At 40.6% G+C, this 21,974-nt stretch overlaps 1 protein-coding gene across 3 annotated transcripts in view; it reads left to right on the top strand.

Moving 5' to 3' along the window:
• The first annotated feature begins 230 nt into the window (after positions 1-230).
• STAC (SH3 and cysteine rich domain) overlaps positions 231-21,974 on the top strand; it is a 135,373-nt gene continuing 113,629 nt past the window's right edge. For all 3 annotated transcript variants that reach the window (XM_019727663.3, XM_074312639.2, XM_074312640.2), the window contains exon 1: positions 231-481. In XM_019727663.3, the coding sequence (XP_019583222.3) occupies positions 371-481 (111 nt within the window). In that variant the 5' untranslated portion in view covers positions 231-370. The remainder of the gene's footprint in view (positions 482-21,974) is intronic.

The raw sequence follows: 21,974 nt of genomic DNA, 5'->3' as shown, positions 1-21,974 counted from the left end.
TACCTCGGCATAGGCCGCGCAGCCCCGCCCCGGAGCCACCTCCCTCCTCCCGCATCTCCCGGGCGAGTGAGCCCCAGCCCGAGCCCACTAGCCCGCTGCCAGGTGGCAGTCACGACTGTGCGGTCGCCGGCGAGGTGGCGGCAGGCGCGGCGGGGCGGGGCGCGCTCTCCTCTGCCCGCGGGAGTGCGGGGGAGGTGGGCAGGGCCAGGGCGGGGGCAAAGCCAGCGGAGGGCGCGTCTGCGCCTGGGCGAGGATGGGAGTCCCCAGGACCCTGAGCTGAGCCACCCAGCGCGCGGTGGAGAGGGCGCGCCGGAGGAAGGCGAGCCTCGCTGTTCCTCCCGGAGCCCAACACCGTTCCCGCGTCGCCACAATGATCCCTCCGAGCGGCGCCCGCGAGGACGGCGGGGATGGGCTGCCCAAAGAGGCGGCGAGCGCCGAGCAGCCACCGTCTCCTGCATCCACCAGCAGCCAGGAGTCCAAGGTACCGCGCGCACTTGCCCCAAGAGAACACAAACTCTCTGCCTCTCTCTGTCCACCTTTGTTTCCTCCCAACTGGCGCTGGCGCGGGGGGCTGAGATGTGTCCCTAGTTCGACCAGGGTTCAAGGACTGTACCTCCCTTGAGACTTGACTGTCCGGTAGGACTCGCTGCTGGCGATGCTGGACCACGTTCAGGTGGACCCAGCCTCTTCGCCCACACAGACCCGAGGCTTCGTTGGACGCCGGGTTCAGAGATCGCTTTCTTGGGTGGTGGTGGCTTGGTTGGTCTATGCCTGTGTGTACCCAAAACGCGTATAGGTATTAGGCGGCTTCTGAACGGTGAGCAACAGGCAGCCCAGGGATACTCTCCAGAAAAGCCAGGGCATTTGAGGGCCAGCAAAGGGTTGTCTGTATCCCAAAGGTCTCAGACCCTCTGCTTGACGGGGCTCATCCTGAACTTCAGATACTGCTCGTTTCAGAAAAACTAGGCAAAGGGACATGTCGCGTTCGCGGGAAAGTTGATGCTCTTCTGGTGAAGTTGATACTCAAGAACTTTCATTTGTTTTTGTGGGAGTTACACTAACACACATACACAAAACCAACCCCGCAGCATTTCTCTTGTCACTTTTATGCTTCCTCTGAAACTCTCGTGGGTGCCAGGCACGTGTTTGGAAATTTGGAAGAGGCTCAAGTAAAATGCCGCTGCTAGCAGTGAGATGCCAAAAGGCATCACAGCCTGGACTGAAAATCAAAGCACGGAGTTTGTAGTTATATGGAATTTCTGTTTTTTAAGTGCAAGATTCCTGGCTCTTTATACTGATCTCCTTGTGAGTTCCCCGAGCATCTTTGGAATGGGAGGAGGGCGCCGTCTCTGTGTAGGAGTGAAGGAAAGTGGGGTGCCAGTGTGGAGGGCAAGTCAGATGAGGCAAAGAAGAGTCCCTCCTTGTCTCGGTTCCCACACACCCACAGAAGCCACTGACATGACAGCAGGATCAAAATCATAGCTAAGTGTCTCTCAGTGTAATTGATGCTGCTGGGCACAGTACATATCGCAGCCTCCGGAAGTTAACCATCAAAGATGGGAACCCAAGACAGAGAGCTTTGCATTACTTTTATTTTGTTTTAACATTTTTCTGATAAATGTCTGACCTGGGGCATGTATGTCAACTTTTCTAAAGCTCAGTTGGAAATGGGGGCAAAGCATCACTATCCATAGTCATTGTGAAGAATACGTGATGAGATGACTTAAAAGTCCGCCCAGAATAGTCTAAGGAATCAATTAATGTTTCTCGTTTTTGTACCTGAGTAAAGGAGATGGGATCCATCTCGCCATAAATGATCCAGTCCAAAGCAGCCTCACAACCCACACACACGTACCACTTCTCCGCCGACCAGAAGTTTCTGGGTGTGTCATCTTTGTCCATCCTTGACTGTCAGGCACTTAAGTGATACAGGCTAGTGGTTGTTTCAAAGGTGATCTAGAATACTATAAATTAATGTAGCTTAACTCAGGAGTGAAACTGGCATTAAACTTTTTGAATTGGGCCTGTTGCTCTGCAGTAGGTGGGTTCTGGAAAGGGCTTAGCATTTGGATATACAGCAGCATGGTTCTAACACACCATGTGGGTTTGCTATTTATAGCTATCCTAATGTAAATTCTTTGGCAAAGCCAAAACTGCATATGTAATACCCATAATTATCCACCAATTTATCTGGCTTATAGTTTCAGATTTGTACACGGCCATTGTTCTCAGAGTGGTCTACATGCCTGACGTGTGTTTATACATTCCTAAATTTGCTGTCATGGCTGAGGTGTTCTTAGTCAGTGGAAAAGTGGGGGCTAGGAGCATGAACCCCAGTCAACTGAATACAAAATAGTGTGCCTAAATGAATTTTTCTTGGCATAGCATTTGTGATATTCTCCAAGGGGCCTGTGCCCCTCCAAAAAGCTAATCTACTAGTGAGGAGGAATATGTGGTAAGGAGGCAGGGTGACATGAAAAAGGAACAGAGGAAAGCTGTATTCATTCCACACCAGGAACACCACGTTTGAAGGCTCTTTGGCATTTACAAGAATCTTCCTGCAGATGAGAGCCTGGTGAGGAAAATGTGAGCAAGACATTAGTAATCATTCCATCTTACTCTCCTCTGAAGCGGTCTGTTTGTCAAAATACCGCATGGGACAAGCCTGGTTCAGGCCCCTCTGAGCATTAAACTTCAAGAAAGACTTTTAAAAGTACTTTTTAGAGAAACTTTTTTTTTCTGATTGTAAAAGTAACAAATGCTCTTTGTAGAAATTTGAAAAGTCCACACAAAAATAAAGAAAAACATCACCCATTGGTCACAATCCAACTACTGCTAATATTTTGACCTACATCTTATGTCTTTCTTCATCTGTTTTTACATTTACACAGTTGAGAGAACACTGGTGAGCATCTACTGAATGCTTGCTATATGTCGGGCACGACTTGACTTTTCACAATAACCCTTTGAGGGAGATTGTACTATTATTTCCATTTTATAGATAAGGAAGCAGAAGCTCAGAAAAGTTAGGTGACTTACCCAGGAACACATAGTTAGGTGGGTGGCAGCGCCCCAGGTGGCATGACTGTGGAACACCAGTTCTCAACTTCCATGCACCTGTCTCTCCTGCTTGCATACTGTTTTATGTGTCCTGTGTCACCTGACATTCTAACTGAGTATTGTTCATGCCACTAAAAGTCATTTGCAACATTATTTTGGTCTTCTCATCTTAAGAAATATTCGAAAATAACTTGAGCCATGTTATCATGTGAAATGATTAAAAACCAATCCTCGTCCAGCTTCTTTGCACCCGGTTCTGCTGCCCTTTCCCCCAAAGTATAGTTATGGAAGTAATTCAATGGAATATCACAGAATCATATGGAAAATGGGACCACAACAAACCCTTTAGTCCAGAGGGTCCATTAGAAAATGAATGATAATGATTCAATTCCCTGAGCACATACAGTGTTTCCAGAAGTTCATTTTCTTTGCAGATTCTTTAAAATGCAAAATCGTAGAGTATTAGAATTGGGGACACTAGAGTTCATCTATTCCAGGTATTTTCTTAAATTATGGATAATTTTTATTGTGTGAGTTTATTTAATGATGGAAATCTTCAACGTACCCAAAAGTAGAGAAAGCGTAGAAGAACCATCATGTACCTCATCACCTGGCTTCACCAATAATAAATTCTTTTTCCTGTTACCTACCACCACTACCCACCCCCCCACACACACACTGGATCATTTTAAAGCAAATTCCAGACATCAAGTTCTTTCATCCCTAACCATTTCAGGTTGTACCTCTAAAAGATAAGGGTTCTTTTTGTAAACATGACTATTATCCCTTGATCACATATTCAGATTGTTTAAATCAAGTGTCAGTATATTCTTTGGAGGTCCACGAATGGTCTTTGGAAGATTTATAAACAACCAGAACATTCAAAATCGTGCATCATATGGGGAAAGGGTTGTTAGCTTATATCAGATCAGTAAAGTGTCTATAGCCTTTAAATTTCATTTAAATATCCACCCTTTTTTTCTCTCTCTCTCTGGAGTAAATCCAGGCCCAGAGAAAGGCAGTGATTTGCCTAAGATCACACAGATAGTTACTGGCAATACCCTGCGTCAGAACTTTGTCGTGAACTTGGTGTATGTACCCTAGTACAATTCCTCAGAGCAAATTCCTGTAAGCACAAGCAGTCATGTAGTCTACCACTATTTTACGGTTTTCTTTTTCATAAAATCAGTTGAGTTGAAAGGGTTAGAAAGCCACTGATGAACCTCGCCCCTCTATCTTTCCAGTAATTATTCCAGAAAGACCACAACCTAAGTTATTTTCTAAATGTTTGACAGAGACCACTGAATACAAAGAAAAAACTCACATTTCAGCATCACTTAGTTTAATGAATCTCTTGTCTCCTGCTGACTTACTGACAACATAGAAATCTTACTAGAGTGTAATATGAAGGTTTAGTATGGATGTTCTTTGCCGTCATTTATACGACCCAGGGTCACATTTTGATGCTATGAAGGGATTATAGGTTTTGAAGTCAAATAGACAAGAATTCAAACTCTTTTCATTGATTGCTACCTTTGCAACCATGGGTATGTTGTCAAACCTCTCTGAGCCTCGCTGGAATGTCGGGATGCTAGTACCCAATTGGCGTGTTTTTGGTAAGGCCTGAGAATATGTAAAACACCCAATATGCTGTAAGCATTTGTAAGCATAAAACATTGATTACTTTCTCTTCCTGCTTCAAATTAGATGATTTCTGTCACTAGCCAGCCCCAAATGTTATCACTGGAAGAATTTCAGTAATCAAAACTGACATTCCAATAGTATAACTGAGTCCCTTTGGATTTTTAGTTATGCTATTGATTGCCGTGAGATTTCACCTTAGCTATTTTGCATCCCCAAGGAAGATAAACCACAGTGTACCAACATGTGACTTCAATTTTGAAAGGGTGATATAAGCCACCCAGTGCCCTATTGGAACCATGGAGCAAGGTGCTCCCTCATTCCTGGACGGTCCTGTCTGAACCTGCACCACCATCCAGCTCAGGAGAAGAAATCCCTAATCATGAGACATGCCCTGCATCTCCCAGAAAGGTTTTTGTGACATCAGTCAGCAGTTATGTGTTGAGTAACTATTTTGTGCCCAGTGCATCCCATGCATATGTGAAGCTGTTCCTATCAATAAAGAATTTGACTTCTACTCAGCAGAGGAGATGAAAGAAACGGTAACCTTGGCTTTGCCTGGGGAGTCCAGGCCATAGGCTAGACCTGCTAAATTGAAGTCACTGAGTGAAAGACCCAGGCATCAGTTGTTTTGGTTTGTTTGTTTGTTTGTTTGTTTGTTTAACGCTTCCTTAGTGATGTCATTGCACAGCCAAATTTCAGAAACCCTGGTCTAGACTATAAAGATTGTAGGATGTCAAAGAAGGCAAGATCCTTTCCCTACTAACCTAGGTACTTGAAGGAATCATTTCCCATTTATACTTCAATTCAAAGAAATGGCTCTGATGAAAGTGACCTGCGGTTGTCCTCCACGTTGCCAAAGAATCGTGAGCATTACTGAGATGCAGCTGGATTTACAAGATTAACTATGTCTCATCTTCATGATTATAAAAGTAATAAGTACTCAATGTAGAACACTGGAAAACACATTAAAATGTAAAGAAAAAATCATATATCACACAACCACCATAAGGATGGTTAAAATGTTGCTGTATTTCTTTGGTATACATTTCCACTTTTACACATATGCACACTTGTAACAGAATTGGAATGGAGTATACATAAGTGCACAGCGTGCTTTTTCTTCCACCTAATGTTATAAAGTTTTCCCATTCTCTTAGATAATCAATGACATGAATATTAAATATGGTATAGTATTCCATGTCATTATACCACCTAGTTTGTCAATCTCTTCTGATTGCGTATTTAGGTTCTTTCTCAGTTTTTACAAAGTAAAATTATTAAAATGTACATTCTGATACATACACATTTTTTATGTATTTCTGCTTACTTTCATGGGAAGTAGAATTGCTAGTTCCGGATATAAACACCCCTAAGGTCTTTTATCCTCATTGACATGGTGCCCTCAAGAAAGGTTATACCATAGGGTGTTGTTTTTTTCCTTAGTGAACCTTTTATTGAAGTATGACATCATACCAAAATGAGTTTTCAAAAAACTAAACTCTTGATCTGTAGATAACCACTACATAAATCAAGAAACAGAATGTTACCAACATCCCAGAATTTCCCTCATACCTTCTTCTGTCACTATCCTCTAACAATAGCAATATCCTGAATTCTAACAACGTAGATTAAGTTTGTTTATTTTTGAACTTTTTATAAATGGAATCATATAATGTATACTCTTTAAAGCCTGGCTTTTTCGCTTAGCATAATGTTGTGAGATTCATCTTTACCATTGCATGCGGCAATAGTTTTCATTTTCATTGCTATATAGCCTTCCACTGTATGAATAGACCACAATTTACCTATGCACTCTCATGATGATAGATATTTGGATTGTTTCTTGGTTTTGGCTGCTATAAGCAGTACTGCTCTGAACATTTTTGTACATATCCTTTGTGGCACACATGAAGCACTTTTATGGGGTACATACCTTGAGGGTGACATTGCTAGGTTATAGGGTACACATACATTCAGCTTTAGAGGTACTGTCAACTTTCTGAAGTAGCTGTACCAATTTCATTCATACTCCCAACAGCAATGCATGAGAGTTCCATCTGCTCCTCATCCTCCAAACACTTATTAGCATCTGTCCTTCTCATTTTAACCATTCTCATAGGTGATTTGCCGTGCCACACTGGGGCTCTAACTTGTTCTTCCCTAGGGACTAATGAATTTAGCAGCTTTTATATTTATTGTCGTTTGCATATTCTCTTTTGTGAAGTAGTTTGTCTATTTTTCTATTAGGCTATCTGTTCTTTTTAATTTGTAGGAATTCTTTACATATTCTGGATACAACTGAACTAAGACTTAAGTGTATTGCAAATATCTTCTACTCTGTGGTTTACCTCTTCTTAACAGAAATCCTTAATTTAATATAGTCAGCATAATAATTTACCCCCGTATAGTTGTCAGCGCTTTTGTGTTCTGCTTAATAAGTCTTAGCCTACCCCAAAGGCATGATGGTATTCTCCTATATTATTTCCTAGAAATCTTATTGTTTCACCTTTCACACATAGGTCTATAATCCATTTTGAATTGGTTTGTTTGTGTAGTATTAGGTTGGGGTGAAGATTCATTATTGCACGGCACCACCAACTTTGCAAATCAGTGACTATATATCTGACGTATGTGAACGTTTCGATTCTGCCCCACTGGTCTGTTTGTTTGTGCTTGTACCAACACAGCACTGTCTTAAATGTAAAGTCTTTGTTAAAAATTTTTGATATCTGACAGAGTAAGTCTTCTAGTTTTGCTCTGCTTTTGCAAAATTGTTTGGGTTATTTTAGCATCAGCTAACCAATTTCCAAAAAAATAACTGCTAGGATATTGATTGGGGTTGCACTAAATCTATAAATCCATTTGAAGAGAATGGGCTGTGTATACTATAACGTCTTCCAATAACATGTCCCACTCCAGAATTTTGCCTCTGCCAAGTAGTCAAGGATATCATTAGCTGAGAACCAAATTTTGTGTTACTTTTACATTTGGGGGCTACCCAAACCAAAATTTGAGCCCCTAATTTATGAGACGGTAGGTCTGCGATGATGAATTCCAAGGGAAATGTTTGTTTGTTTATTTATTTACATATTTACTTACTTATTTACCCTGTGTCTATGCTAAGATTTCCTTACCATCAACCTGGATTTGTGAGAAATTTGTTTCCAGTTCATTCTTTTCCAGATCTCCACTACATGTAGGCATCAAAATGCAATCCCTTTACATTTATTGTTATTTGTGGTAAAATATACATAACATAAAATGTACTATTTTAACCATTTTTAAGTGTACAGTTCTGTAACATTAAATACATTCACATTGTTGTGCAATTGTCACCACTATCCCTCTCCAGAACTTCTTTCCAAACTGAAACTCTGTACCCATTAAACACTAATTTTCCATCCCCCTCTCTCTCCAGCCCTTGGTAACCACCATTCTATTTTCAGTATCTATGAATTTGACTACTCTAAATGCCTCATAGAAGAGGAATCATATAATATTTGTCTCTTTGTGACTGGCTTATTTCACTTAACAGAAATCTTCAAGATCCATCCATGTTGTGGTATGCATCAGAATTTTCTTCTTTTTTTAAGGCTGAATAATATTCCTTTGTATGTATATACCACCTTTTGTTTATCCATTCATCCACCAATGGACTCTTGAGTTGCTTCTGCATTTTGGCTATCGTGAATAATGTTGCTATGAACTTGAGCGTGCAGATATCTATTCAAGTCCCTGCTTCCATTTTGGGGAGTGGGAGGTTTATAGTGAGAAGTGGGATTGCTAGATTATATTGCTAGATTATATGGTAATTCTGTGTTTAAGTTTTTGAGGAATCATATTATTTTTCATAATGGTTGCATCATTTTAGATTCTCACCAGCAATGCACAAGGGTTCCAATTTCTCCACATCCTCACCAACACTTATTATATTTTGTTTTTTAGATCCTAATAGGTATGAAATGGTATCTCTTGATTTTGATTTGCATTTCCCTAATTATTAGTGATGTTGAGCATCATTTCATGTGCTTATTTGCCATTCGTATCTCTTCTTCGGAGAAATGTCCGTTCAAGACCTTTGCCCATTTTTAAAATCAGGTTGTTTGCTTTTTTGTTATTGAACTGTAGTGTCATAGCAGATTAGCAAATTTGAAGGAGAAAGATGTATTGTTTTAATTACATTTATTCACTAGAGAGGAATATTTTTCACATTTTAAAAATTGTCTTTTTTCTTTTGTGAATTATCTATTCATGTCCTTGTATATTTTAACAGAGTATTAATTCATTTCCTATTGCTCTTTCAGAATTCTTTATAAATATTAAAACCATGATCTTTCAGATATGTTGCTAACATTTTCCCAAACTGAAATTTTTTTCGATGTTATTATATTTTCAACATAGAAGATTTCTTTTTTCTATGTTAAATGTTACAAATTTATTCAGCTATGGTTTCTTCTTTCCATTTATATTTAGAAAGGTCTTCCCCATACTGGGAGCAGCTTACCTATCAACCTATATGTTTTTCTAGATCCTTAATATATACTTTTTACTTTTATCATTTTAATCCATCTGGAATTCATGTGGTATGTGGTATGGTAGAAACCTAATTTTTTCCAAATATTAATAAGCATTTCTAAAACCATTTGATGAATAATTCATTCTTTTCTTCACTGATTTGAAATGTTACACTTACTATGTAATAAATGGTAATATGTCCTAGGTTCTCTTTTAGAGTCATCTGTTAATATGTTAATGATTTTGCATTTATTACTATACTTTGGCATTGTCATCATAATGTTTTAATTATTGTAGCTTTATAACAGACTGATAATTGATAATACAAATATCCTTCTGAGAGTTTTATTATTTATTTATTTAACTGCACTCACCTTTTTGTTTCCCCATCGAGTTATAAAAATCTTATTTTGAAAGTAATTGCATGAAACTTTTAAGATCATTTTAGTGAAAGTAATTGCATGAAACTTTTAAGATCATTTTAGATCATTTAGTGAAATCTTTACAAATAATGAGCTTGCTCATCCAGGAATATAGTATCTATGTTTAGTTAGTTACTGAAAGGTCTTTTTTGGGAAATTCCCAAAAAAGAATGGGAAATTCCCAAGCACTTCCCATTCTTAAATGCTTGGGAATTTTCTTCAGATATTTTCTGCTCCATTCCCTGGGTAGCCCAATAGCTCTTTCCTGGGTATTTTATACTCCGGGTTACTATTAAGAACTATATCTCTCATATTTTCTAACTGGTAAGAGCTGACTTATAGGATATTTATTTTATATTAATTTTGTAATCTGAGATCATTCAGATAACTTTTTTTTCTTTCATTAATAAAGAAATACAGTGTGGCTTACTGGTTCCAATCACACACTCTGGAGTCAGACACAGCTGTGTTCAAATCCCTCTCTGCCACATTGGGGTGCCAGTTAACAAGCTTCCCTGTCCTTTACTTCCCTGAGCATCACTGTTCTTTCTGTAAAGTGAACGTAATCATACCCTCCGCAACATCATCTTTAGGGTTAAATTAATCAGTGTATGCCAAGTGCTAAACACAGTGCCTGACACATAGTAAGTAAATGTTAGCTATTATTATTAGATTATCATAATATCTACAATAATAATTTTATCTCTCTAATTCTCTCTTTTTGGGGGGCTGGGGGGGGGGAGTAGGGTAGGTAGGAACAGGGATTTATTGTGTTAGAACTCCCAAAATATGGCAAATATTAGTAGAAGTATTGAGCTGCTACTTGACTCACTTTAAATGTCACTGATGTTTTGCTGTAAGTGTACATTGTCTATAAGTGTACATTGTACAGTGTTGGTGCTAAGGGGTGGCCTCAACTCACTTGCATCTAGAGCTACTCTGGAATCCACAGCAACTTTACATAGTCGGCCTGAGAAATATAAGGTGGTGCTTTGCAAATTTAACTTCAAGACAAATCCATTTCCAACTAAACCATTCCTTAATACCCCCTTCTACACAAAATCCAGGCTTCCCATTCATGTCACAATTAAACTGAGACAGTTTTCTTGGTGTGAAAGATAGGTAATGTTCTTAGCTTACTAAGAATTTCCATCGGGAATGGAATATAAAATTGTTTCAAATGACTTTTTGGCAAGTATCAAGGTAATCATGTGATTTTTTTTTTTTTTTTTTTTTTTTTTTTTTTGCCTTTGGCCTCTTTATGTGATGGATTATATTAATAGATAGCCTAATATTAAACTCTTCTTACATTCTTGGAAAAGGTCCTACTTGGCCATGGGGATTTTCTTTTAATAAACTGCTGGGTTTTGATTGCCAATACTTTATTATTTTCACAACTATAGACATAAGGAAGATTGTCCTGTAACTGTAACTTTGTGTCCTTGGTCAGCTTTTATTTTTAAGGATATGCCAAGTTTTTAAAATGACTTGGGAAGATTCCATGAATGTTTCTGTATTGTTTGTTTTTCTATGGAACAGTTTATAAAACCCAGATATCCTCTTTGAATGTTTGAAAACATCTGCCAATAATATCTAAACTTCACACCTATTTTAAAATAAAGTTTGAAAACTTTTTTTTCCAAATTTTTATTCTATTTGTTTTCTAAATTGGCTTGAATCAGGTTTGTTAACTTGTATTTTTCTAGGAAATCATCCAGTTCCTTTAAATCTTTGTAACATCTCTGAATGAGTTACTGTAGGACAGCCCTGGGATCTTCCTTCAATTTCACTTCATCATCACTCTCTCTAGCAGGATTTCTATGTGCTCCTATCCTGTGAACACACTTTTTTGCAGTTCTGTATGTTTATATAACATTAGTTCCTTAACTGTGGATTTGGAATCAGGAGCATTAAACAGCAGTGCTCACACTTGCACCTTACCGAGAGAAAGAACCCTTTGCTCGCTCCTTAAATCTCTCCAATCCTTTGACTCTCTTCCAACTGCTATAATCATTCCTCTCTGGTCCTACTGGCTGTCACTCCCTCCTCTAACCACATTCAAATGTTGGTTTTCCCCAGCATTCTATTCTCAGCCCTCTGCCCTCCTCATTCTCCATAATCTCTCTGGGTCTATACTGGGAAATTTTACCTCGTCTTTTTATTTCAGCCTCCAGCTGATAACGCCCATATCAGAATCCAACACAGACATCACTCTTCTGAGTTCCAAACCGATATATCTAGCTGCTTCTTGGACAACCTGTCTAGATGCCCTCCATACATTTTAAATTCAACCTACCCTCAACTAAACTCATCATTTTCAACTCAGATGCCAGCCTGCTTCTTCTTGTGTTCTCATCATCCATAGAGTAACAAGCCGGGACACCAGAAGTCGTCCTCCAAGTCCCTTAGGACACCTGAGCAGAGAGGTTGTTTGGCAGCAGATAAACAAGAGACAAGATGTCTGTTGGCCCCAGAGATGCTTCATTTACTTGAAACTGAAAGTTGTACCTGTTGCCTGTTTCTAAAGGTCCGCATAGCTAAAGTTTCAGTCAGCATGTTTTCCTCAGTCCCGGGAGCAGCTTTGACCACAGCATGAAAAACTGAGGTCAGACACAAAAGAAAGAGTCAAGAGGAGGAATCCAAAACACCCTGGGCTCCCAAGTGTGCCACTGCTTCCCTTGCCCTCCAAACTAACATAAGCAAGAGTAGTGAAAAGAGGTGCTAGAGTTCCCCTGGGAACTATGTGCCCCTGGAAAGTACCCCACATTCCCTCCCTCCCCCTCCAACATTCTCAGTTTTATCAGAACGAAGGTAATTTGGAGAGCTTGAAAAGGAATCTTATCTTACTCCTTTTCCCAATGATGTCACTCTCCAGAAGAGACACAAAACTGCAGAGCCCCCTTTCTCTCTCATAGTTTAATCTCCATACGAATCTGTACATCTGCTAATCCACCCTCATCTGCCACCCTCCCCAACTATCTGTACCCTCCACTCTCACCCTGTGGAATTCACTCTTCAGCAAACTCCTCTTTCTCCTCAACTTCTTGTCTGATATTCCCTGCACTTCCTACGCTGACACCCAGTCCTTACCCTGTAGGCCTCTCAAGGGGTGGCTTCTTTCTCCTTTATCAGGCCTGGTAGTTGGGAAGGCACTCTCACTATGGCTTCCAGACTCTTATCTTTCCTCCTCTAAAATTGTAGCTTTAAAGTCCATGTGCTCAGGCTCAACTGCCCACTCAACATCAGCAGTCACCTACCAACCCCAAGTAGGTCTCTCCATCCTCCATGATGGTAGAGCCAGGCTCACTCTAACTCGTTTCAACCCAACTCCTGTCATAGTCTTTGGTGATTGTCATATACTGCAGATGACTCTTCCAAATATCCTGACTTCTTTAGTCCTTAATCTTTCCTCCTAAGATCTTGTCTTCCACTCTCTTCCACCTCATCACCCACTTCTGTAACTGTTCCCGAGACTTTGTCTGCACAATGATTACACCTTTTCCAGAATCTCGCTGTCAAGCTTCCTGTTCTGTGACCATCAACTTGTATCTTTCCATCTAATGCCTTCTAACACCTCTCTTTGAATAATATTTCAACCCCCTCAGAGCAAAAACCCATTAAACTGGTAAGCCTACTCCCTTTTCTCTGTCCATTTTAAGTTCTCAGGTTCCTTTTCATCATCACTGTGATTTCCCCCTTGCAAACACCCTGAACTCTCTTGTCTCTGTGTCCCTTTGTTCAGAGTCACTTAGAAGATCCTCAGCTCTGTATAAGCCAATTTTCAACCTCCTCTCTACCCACACTTCTGGAGAGTGTAGACAAGACAGACAGTAAACAAGGTGAAAAATGCATAATATTATTTTAGGCAATGATAAAGCTATATAGAAGTCTACAGTGTAGAAAGGGGTGGTGTAAAAAGCTATTTTACTTTGAGTGACCAGGGAAGGAATCTATGAACATATGATTTTTGATACAAAGACTGGAATGAAGTGAAGGCATGAGCTGCCATTTGAAGATCTAGAGTAAGACGGGAGTAGGGGAGAGATCTGGACAAAGACCCTGAAGTGGGAATAGCTTGCATTTTTGAGGAGCAGAGAGAAATCATGGGTGCTTGCTTCTAAGTGAACAAGAGAAAAAAATGTCAGGATGGGAGTCCAGAAAGCTAGACTCACCTTCAGAGATGAGTCTAAGAGCTAGATCTGTGCTGTCCAATACGGTAGTCATTAACCACGGGCAGCTAGTCAAATCTAAATTTGATTGAAATTGAAAATTCAGTTCTTTAGTCACACTATCCACATTTCAAGTACTTGCTAATCACCTGTGGCTAGTAGTTACTGCTTTGGACACCACTTATTATGGAACATTTCCATCATTGTAGAACATTCTTATGGACAGTGCTACCTAGATTCTATAGGTCTTAATGGACATGCTGAGGAATCTGGATTTCTGTTCTCAGTTTGAGGATCACCATTTGAGAAAGCCATGGAGAAAGAGGATTTGGACATACATGATTTACATTTTACAAAGATTACTCTGGCAGCTGTATACAGTAGGACTATGGCATAGCAAGAGTGGACGTAAGGAGAACACTTAGAAGGCCAGATTAGGGAGAATGACATGTGAGACCAGGTATTAGTTGGTGAAATATTTAGGAAGTGATAAGTTTTAGGATATATTTTGAAAGTAAAATCAATGAGATTTACTATGAATGTGACGTGAGGTGTGAGGGAGAAAGAGAAACCAAGGATGATTCCTAAAGAGTTAAAGAGAGGATTAAAAGGGATGCACGTATCAAAATCTTTTATGATCCATGAAGCTCTGTGCATATGTAAATTGGTAGCAGTTATTGTACACTTTAAGAAGATGGGATATAAACTTAATTTTATTGGTAGCTTTTCAAAGATGGAAACAATATAATTGGCTTGACTAATATTGTATATGGGGAGGAAACAGTCAAGATAGGTGAAGAGGTCAGAGGCAGGTCTTAGAAGCCAGGCACAGGGACTTAGATTAGAAGGGTGAGGATAAGAGAAGCCATAAATATTGTAATAGTGAAGTGAAGGATGGATTGTCATGGAGAGAACCTAAAGCCTGGGAGGTGAACAATCAGTCTTAAGAAAATGACAGAGAGGAAATGGGAAGGAAGAGAAAAGAGCATGCATGAAAGGGTTTTCAAAGACAAGGAGAGTGACTGTTTCCTCCTCAGAGAGTCATCTTCAGAGATTGCACAAGGAGTGGACGCTGGTTTCAGTCAGGAGGACCCTTATCTGGTCAGAGACTACACAGTTAGAGTCAAAGACCAAATAACTGAATAGCAAGATCAGAGTCAAAAACATGGAGACAGGCAAGATCTCGAAGGGTGGGATAAGAAGGAAAGAGAGAATAAGAACTACTCTTAGCAGTAAAGAAAATAAGTTGCAGAACGGAATGAGATGCAAAGTCATCAAAATTTCAGAATGTGAATGTCACTGCTTTACTGTAGCTCTTCTCTGCTACATTGTTTGGTCCATGTAGGTTGTCAGACAACCCTTAGTTAGAAGGCTTAGTAGTCATAATACTCTACATTCATATTTCCTCACATGGTAAGAAAAAGGCGACAAGGGCCAGAGCCATCTTTGATTTTTGGCTTCCATAAGCATAAGCCATCACTCTACGAAATTAAAAACCAGGTAAGGGTCAAGGAGAAAGACCTTGGATTGGAATAATTTCCTTCAGTCAGGGAATCTTTCTGGTAAATAATAGTTCCTATCTCTGTAATAGAAAAACCCCCTTGATCATAATTCTGGCAAAAGTCTGAGTCCTCCTCCCCTGATTAATCTTATTCTAAAAGTACAATGTAAATCCCCATCCTGGAGTTTCATAAGCTTAATGAAATTTTTAGATTAATTTAACTACATATTTTTTAGCAGATATGGAACCAAAGATGCAAAAAGTAGAGTATATGTGACTTGGATATACTCCACTTTTATATATATAAAGTCAATTATAAATTGGATCTCTGTTCATTGAACAGTATTGTCCTACTGAGTTTCATTAAGAAATTTGAGATAAAGTTCCTTGAGAAAATAACAGTAAAAATCACATCGTGCAAATGTAATGAATCTTTTAAATTGGATTTGATTGAAAATTGTTAGGGATCATTTTCTGATAACACATGATTACTACTATGCAAAGTTAGTTGCTAATTTTTCTTCCAGAATCATTTTCTTGGAGTTCCATATTTTGAGGGAAATGCGTTCTTTCCATTGCAAAGAAGTACAGGGAAACCTTATCAGGCAAGTATGCTCAGAAAAGGAGCCATCTTGGAGACTCAAGCCTTCCTGATAACAGAGAACATGTCCTTTTATGTTTCAAGCATTTGCCTGTTGGGAATTTTGCTTGCAAATCTGTCTATAATCTGGTTTACATTTCCCTGCTTTCAAAAGCAGAATATGGCACATGGAATTTCATTCATATATAACAGAGCTATAAATGCTTTGTAAATTTCAAAGAAATTACATTGCTTTTGTAATCTCCTTTTCCTGATTACTCAGGATCACCATTTTAAATACCAGTTATTGAATCTTTTGCATGTAGAGTTTTTTTCCCCTCGTGCTAATGACTCCATACTGATGTACTCTCCCAGTTCTTGTGCCTGATTCTAACATTTTTCTAACTCTTCCTACACAAAGGTCATCCCTCTCTGTGGGCTACTTTGAGACTTCTAATTGGCTTCTTCTAATTTGCTTTTGTATTGGAAAGCAAATCATTAAATTACCGTGTTTCCCCCGTAAATAAGATCTAGCAGGACCGTCAGCTCTAAGGCATTTTGTGGAGCAAAAACTAATATAAGACTCGGTCGAATATAATATAATGTAATATAATATAATATAATATAATATAATATAATATAATGTAATGTAATACCGGGTCTTATATTAATTTTTGTTCCAAAAGACACATTAGAGCTGATGGTCCGGATAGGTCTTTTTTTCGGGGAAACACGGTAGTTGGAATTTCATATTCCTTAAAATGAAATAGAAATTAAACCTACTATCAGGGAAGTGAATAGAGGATTTTTGTTTTTCTGTGTTTTGTTTTTCATTTTTTATTTCTATTTAGTGATTGGTCTGGTAGTGATTCATCAAACTTTTTGCTTACATTTTCTGGTTCATGGCTGCATTTTCTATATGTCAGTTGCTAGGTTTTCCTGATAGGCTTGATATTTCTTAATTGTTGTTTAAAAGGCAAGTTGATTAAGCTGAGGTTGCTGGTTCCATTTGTTTCATTAATACAGTTTAACTGGAAGCTTGATCAGTTTGCAGGTGGTCATCCCCAATGGACCTGACCTTCCAAACAACATTTAAAAAGATAAATTCCTAAATAGAAGGTTTCATTATTGTCATGTTTTATGGAGTGGATTTTTTTCTAACTGTTACGTTGGACTCTCTCTCAGATATGTATCCTGAAAGTAAAATGATCAAAATAAATGTTCCATGAGTAAGTTGCACAGGGCAAAAGAAAAGGAGCAAAAGGAAAAAAAAAAATCCAGCTTACAAAATTAAAATATGTAGTTTATGGTTCTTCTGATGAATACAAGAAAGAACAGGATGTAAAGCCAGGAGACTTCATGTCAAACCACAACTCAACCCACCAAAGCCTCGCAAATGTGCAGATTCTTAATTACTGGTATCGGTCTCTCTTCCAGATGGAATAACTTCAGTCTGTTTCTGATAACCCAAATGCTCTAGAATTTCATGAATTGTATGAACTTGTCTGAGAAAGCAACATACATTGTTTCATATGTGATTTGTGTTTTTGTTCTTGTGGTCAGAATTATTTTGGCAAAGTTCTTTTCTTAGATTGCCTATACAGTGCCTTTTGCAGACAGCAGGAAGTGAAAAACTTGATATTCTAATTTGTAATAAATCGTGGATTTGAAGATGGGAGATAGTTTAAACTTGTATATCAGGAGCCAAGAGCAAAATGCCAAGCCATCTAGCTTTGTGGCAGGACACTTTCTCGTTCTTAATTGGATCTTCACTTGTCAGTTTGCCCACAGCCTGGTTGGACAGCTGCACAGAGAGCCTAAATCTAGCACTTACAGCCCATGAACCTGATTCCCAGGCTCTGGACAGCAGCTGGAGACAGACAGAGGCCCATATGGAAAGCAACAGCTTTGACCTCATTTAGTGGTCAGACTAAAATGCCACCTGCCTGTTTAAGCTTTTAATAAGACTATTCTACTACCATGTATGAAGATATGTTGGAAGGAAGAAAGGAGTTAGGAAGGAAGGAGAGAAAGAGAAAAAGGAAGGGGAGGAAAGAGAAACAGAATCACGCTCATCAAATCATATGGCCATATTAGAGGAACTTTGAGGAAGCCTGCTTCCCACATATAAAGTTGCTGTAGCGGCAGAAGTTACTGACTTATATTTTTTATTCCCTTATCCTTCACCGTAAGTTAGGATCTCTAGAAGCAGAGCCAGAAGTTCAGAAGCAAGTAGTAAATTGAGGGTGTATTCTCAGAAGAAATCCACAAGGAGGAAGGAAAGCAGGACAGAACAGGAACCCGGGCCGAACAAGAATGTGGTCTCAGGTAAAGCCATGGCCTGATCCACAGTGGGCTCTGGAGCACAAGGTGCATCAGAGTTGTCCCTGCCTTAGGCAATATGGCAGGACTGTTTTACTCTGTACCCCTCAGTCTTTGGGCCCCTGGGGTAGGGGAGGGGAGTTGTGGTTGCATACTCTCCCAGGGGAGACAGTTCCCATTAGCTGAGGGCAATTGTCAGAAGAAAGAGCAATCTGCAAACTAAAGCAGCTGGGAGATGGGTACCAGGGCCCCAGTAGAGAGGATATGAGCGAGGACCAACAGCGCCCCCTACCTCAGGTGCTTCAGTAAGGGCAGTCACTTCCCTTTTCCACACTCTCCAGTTAGGAATTTTGCTAAAATTTTTGGTCAGCAAAAGAGTGCTATATTTGAAAAAAGGTGAAACAGACACCTGATGAAAGCATATAAGAGCTGTTGCCATGGTAAGTGGCTGCATACCCCCTAACACACCACAGCATCATAGAGCAGAAGGAGAGGAAACTAGGGATCTTGGGGAAGGGAGCACGGATGGCACCTTCTACACCCCACCCCATGAAAAACAACCTTTGAAGGAGAGGGACAGCACTTAGATTTCGGTTGGCCAATTTATACGTCGTACGGAAATGGCTGCAGGATAGGTAGCCCAACTGCCTTGCTTCTTCAGGACACCCTTCAGGACCTTGTCCTCTCATATGGCCATCCTTTAACCTTAGGATAAAGACGTCTGAGAAGCCTACTGCTGTGTGTTAACTAACTCAGGACTCTTGGACAGATTTGGGCTAAACTGATTCACATACACTCACAAGTTTTTACAAAAGTTCCCCCAACTGACTTGAAGTCATGGAGAAACCAAAGGCCGTACCTGGAATCCTTGCCTGGAGTGATCAGCCTGGATGAATATGTTTGCAGGCTTCGTGGGCTCCGACAGCCACTGACAATTCTGTGCTTCACACAACCCCACACAAAATGGGGGTGCTCATGCTCAACTGCTTTGAGAAACATTGGGGGAAATGGACAAGGGAAAGGAAGGGGTTAATGTGCTTAAAAGTGGGTGGTGATAATGCTCAGGTCTAAGGGAGTAAAGCAATAAAGAGTGACAGCCCTTTGGAAGCTTTTCTGTGCCAAAGCCGACACTGAACACTTTAATTGTCACATCTCCTGCAACATAGGTGCTTTTCCAATTCGACAGATGATAACTAGCTGGTGTCAAATTCAGGTAGTCTGACTCCAAAACCTGGGCTACCATGTTCCAGCTCCAGACAGATAATACATATGTAAACTGACATAGAGCTAGAACTATGGAAATAGATACATTGCAATAAATAACTGCTCATCTACTGTCCCATGATCATTTGTCCATGTAACTATTTGAGAGTGTGTGTAAAATATATTTTTGAATCCCAGTGCATAGAAAATATAATGCAGGAGGGACATTGGAGAGCATCACAGACAATCCTGTGATTTTAGAGTTCAAGAAACTGAGGTGCACAGAGTTTCAGTTCTTCTCCCAATTATACAACAAGCGCTATAACTCAAAGCCACGGGACGGACCATTTAGGCATTAATGTTGGGTTGGGAAGCATTATGATGACCTTCAAAGAATGCCGTAGAGCTGTTGGTTGCCAACTTGAGTGGACATCAGAATCATCTAGGGGGTCTGTTAAAATGCAGATGACTAGGCCCTGGCCCCAGAGTCTGTGATCTGGTAAGTCAGGGGTGAGGCCTGAGATTTTGCAGTTCTAAAAAGGTTCAGGTGATGTTGACACTACTTGTACAGAGACCACACTTTGAGAACCACTGCCAATGAGGTAACTGCCTACTCTGCATGTTTGTGATGCCCACCCTCTTAATTTACGACTTTGGCTATAATTATATACAGGCGTTCTCTTGACTCCAGATGGTCTACATGTACGTAAGGGCCCTGGCCATGGCCTCTGTCAACCCACAGCTTGCTAGAATTAATTCAGCTGGCAAGGAGGGTAGTACCAGGGCCACACTGGTTTGGCCCAGCCTCTCTGCCCTTCTCCCACACCCCTGCCTCTTTCCCCAGCTGTGGACTTGGAGAAAGAAGGCAAAGGAGGTTGGCTTCGTATGGCTGAGATTTACTTGCTCAAACCTCCAAACAACCTTCTGTGTTCATTTTGAAACAACTACCATAGAAATCAAGTCTCTAAAAAGGTTGCTGTGCCTACATTTTGGACTCCTGTTGGCTTGTGAAAACTAGTCTCTGTCCCTCTGGAAATAAAGGAGCAGATGGCTAACTGAGGTTCATGAGGAAGCACGGGAAGCTCCTAGGTCTGCATTTCTTTGGGATTTCATGTTCGAGGACACACACTAGCCTATGGCCAGCGTGAGCCTGCCTTTCCCAGCATATTCCTAGAGGTTTTCTTATGCTCAAAAAAGGCTCATTCTTTTCAAAGTCATTAACAAAAAGGCAGTAAGTCATATCCTTTCCAAAACCTTGCAGAGAGCTACCTTAAAGACCTGGAGAATAAATAGCAAGTGTGTCACCTTAGAGCTATAGTTAGAAGGGCCGCAGAAAGCCCAAAGAAGCCTGCACTGGCTGTTTGAGGAACCTAGATAGCAGTGACGCTGGGAGAGCTACAGCCACAGACAGCTGTAGGATTCCAGCACTGCTGCGTTCAGGCACCTGAGAGCCTCTCTGTCTACTGGGAAGACAAAAACATGGATCCTGCCATGCACTGTGTCACACTAAGCAAAGCCAGCTGCTTCATTTATGGGGTCTAGTGTGAAATGAAAAGAGGAGTGCGTTGTTCAAACATTAAGAATTTCAAGCCAGCAACCACAGAGAATTAAAGCAAATGCAGGGCCCTTCTAAGTGTAGGGCCCTATGTCACCACACAGGGCCTGCACCCATGAACCAGCCCTGCATTGTGGTCCCCACTGCAGAGTTTGGCAGAGCAAGAGACTGGGCATGGGAGGCAGGACAGCCGTTTCCCTCAGACGTGCTGTGCCAAGTGATCCACGCACATCATTTCACTTAACCCTCGTTTTACAGATGAGCTGTGGAGCTGTGGAGGTGGAGATCAGGAAAGGGAAGCAGCTTGCCTGGGGGCATGTGGCTGACAGGGGTCTCCACTGAAATTCCTATCCATTTCTGACTCTCAGTCCCTATTGGTTGGTGGTTGGTTGGGTGGGTGGGTGGTTTAAACTTTTCCACATTCCTAAAGCAGTAACAGCTTGTAGGGAAGAACTTACACCTGTTTTTGATTTTTATTCCCTACGAGCTCGAAGAAAGAATAAACACTTAATAAGTGTTTTTAATAAATAATAAGGATTAATCAATGGTCCAGATCCTGGTTCAATACCAAGAAGAATAGTGGAAACATGGCAAGAGAAAAAGAAGGAAAGGAGGAAGACGGAGGGTAAGAGTGAGGAAAAAGAGGGGAGACGGAGGGGGAGGAAGGAGGAAAGCTAGCATGCACTGCCTAGTCCCTCCCGCACATACCATTGTCCGTGCCTTATCATATTTAGTCCTCACACCAACCTTCCCAGATCTTGTTTTTATGCCCACTTTACAGATGAGGAGTCAGAAGCTTACAGCAGTTGGTTAACGTGCCCCCCCAAACCCAGTCTGTGTGTAGCTGGGGCTCGCTCCTCTGTAACAAAGTGATGCAGGCTGTGTGTCCTGTGTCAAGGTGAGTCTCACAGTCTGTCTAGTGACATGGATAGTATTTCCCTCCAGTGAGGCCCAGAAAAGTCACTTTAGTGCAAATAAGTAATAGCAGGTGCCATTTACTGAG

The sequence above is a fragment of the Rhinolophus sinicus genome, chromosome 5, assembly GCF_057876585.1.
Source record: "Rhinolophus sinicus isolate RSI-liver-muscle chromosome 5, RSI-T2T, whole genome shotgun sequence".
NCBI lineage: Eukaryota > Metazoa > Chordata > Mammalia > Chiroptera > Rhinolophidae > Rhinolophus > Rhinolophus sinicus.
Note: the sequence above shows the minus strand (reverse complement) of the source record. Positions and strands in the feature narration are given on the sequence as shown.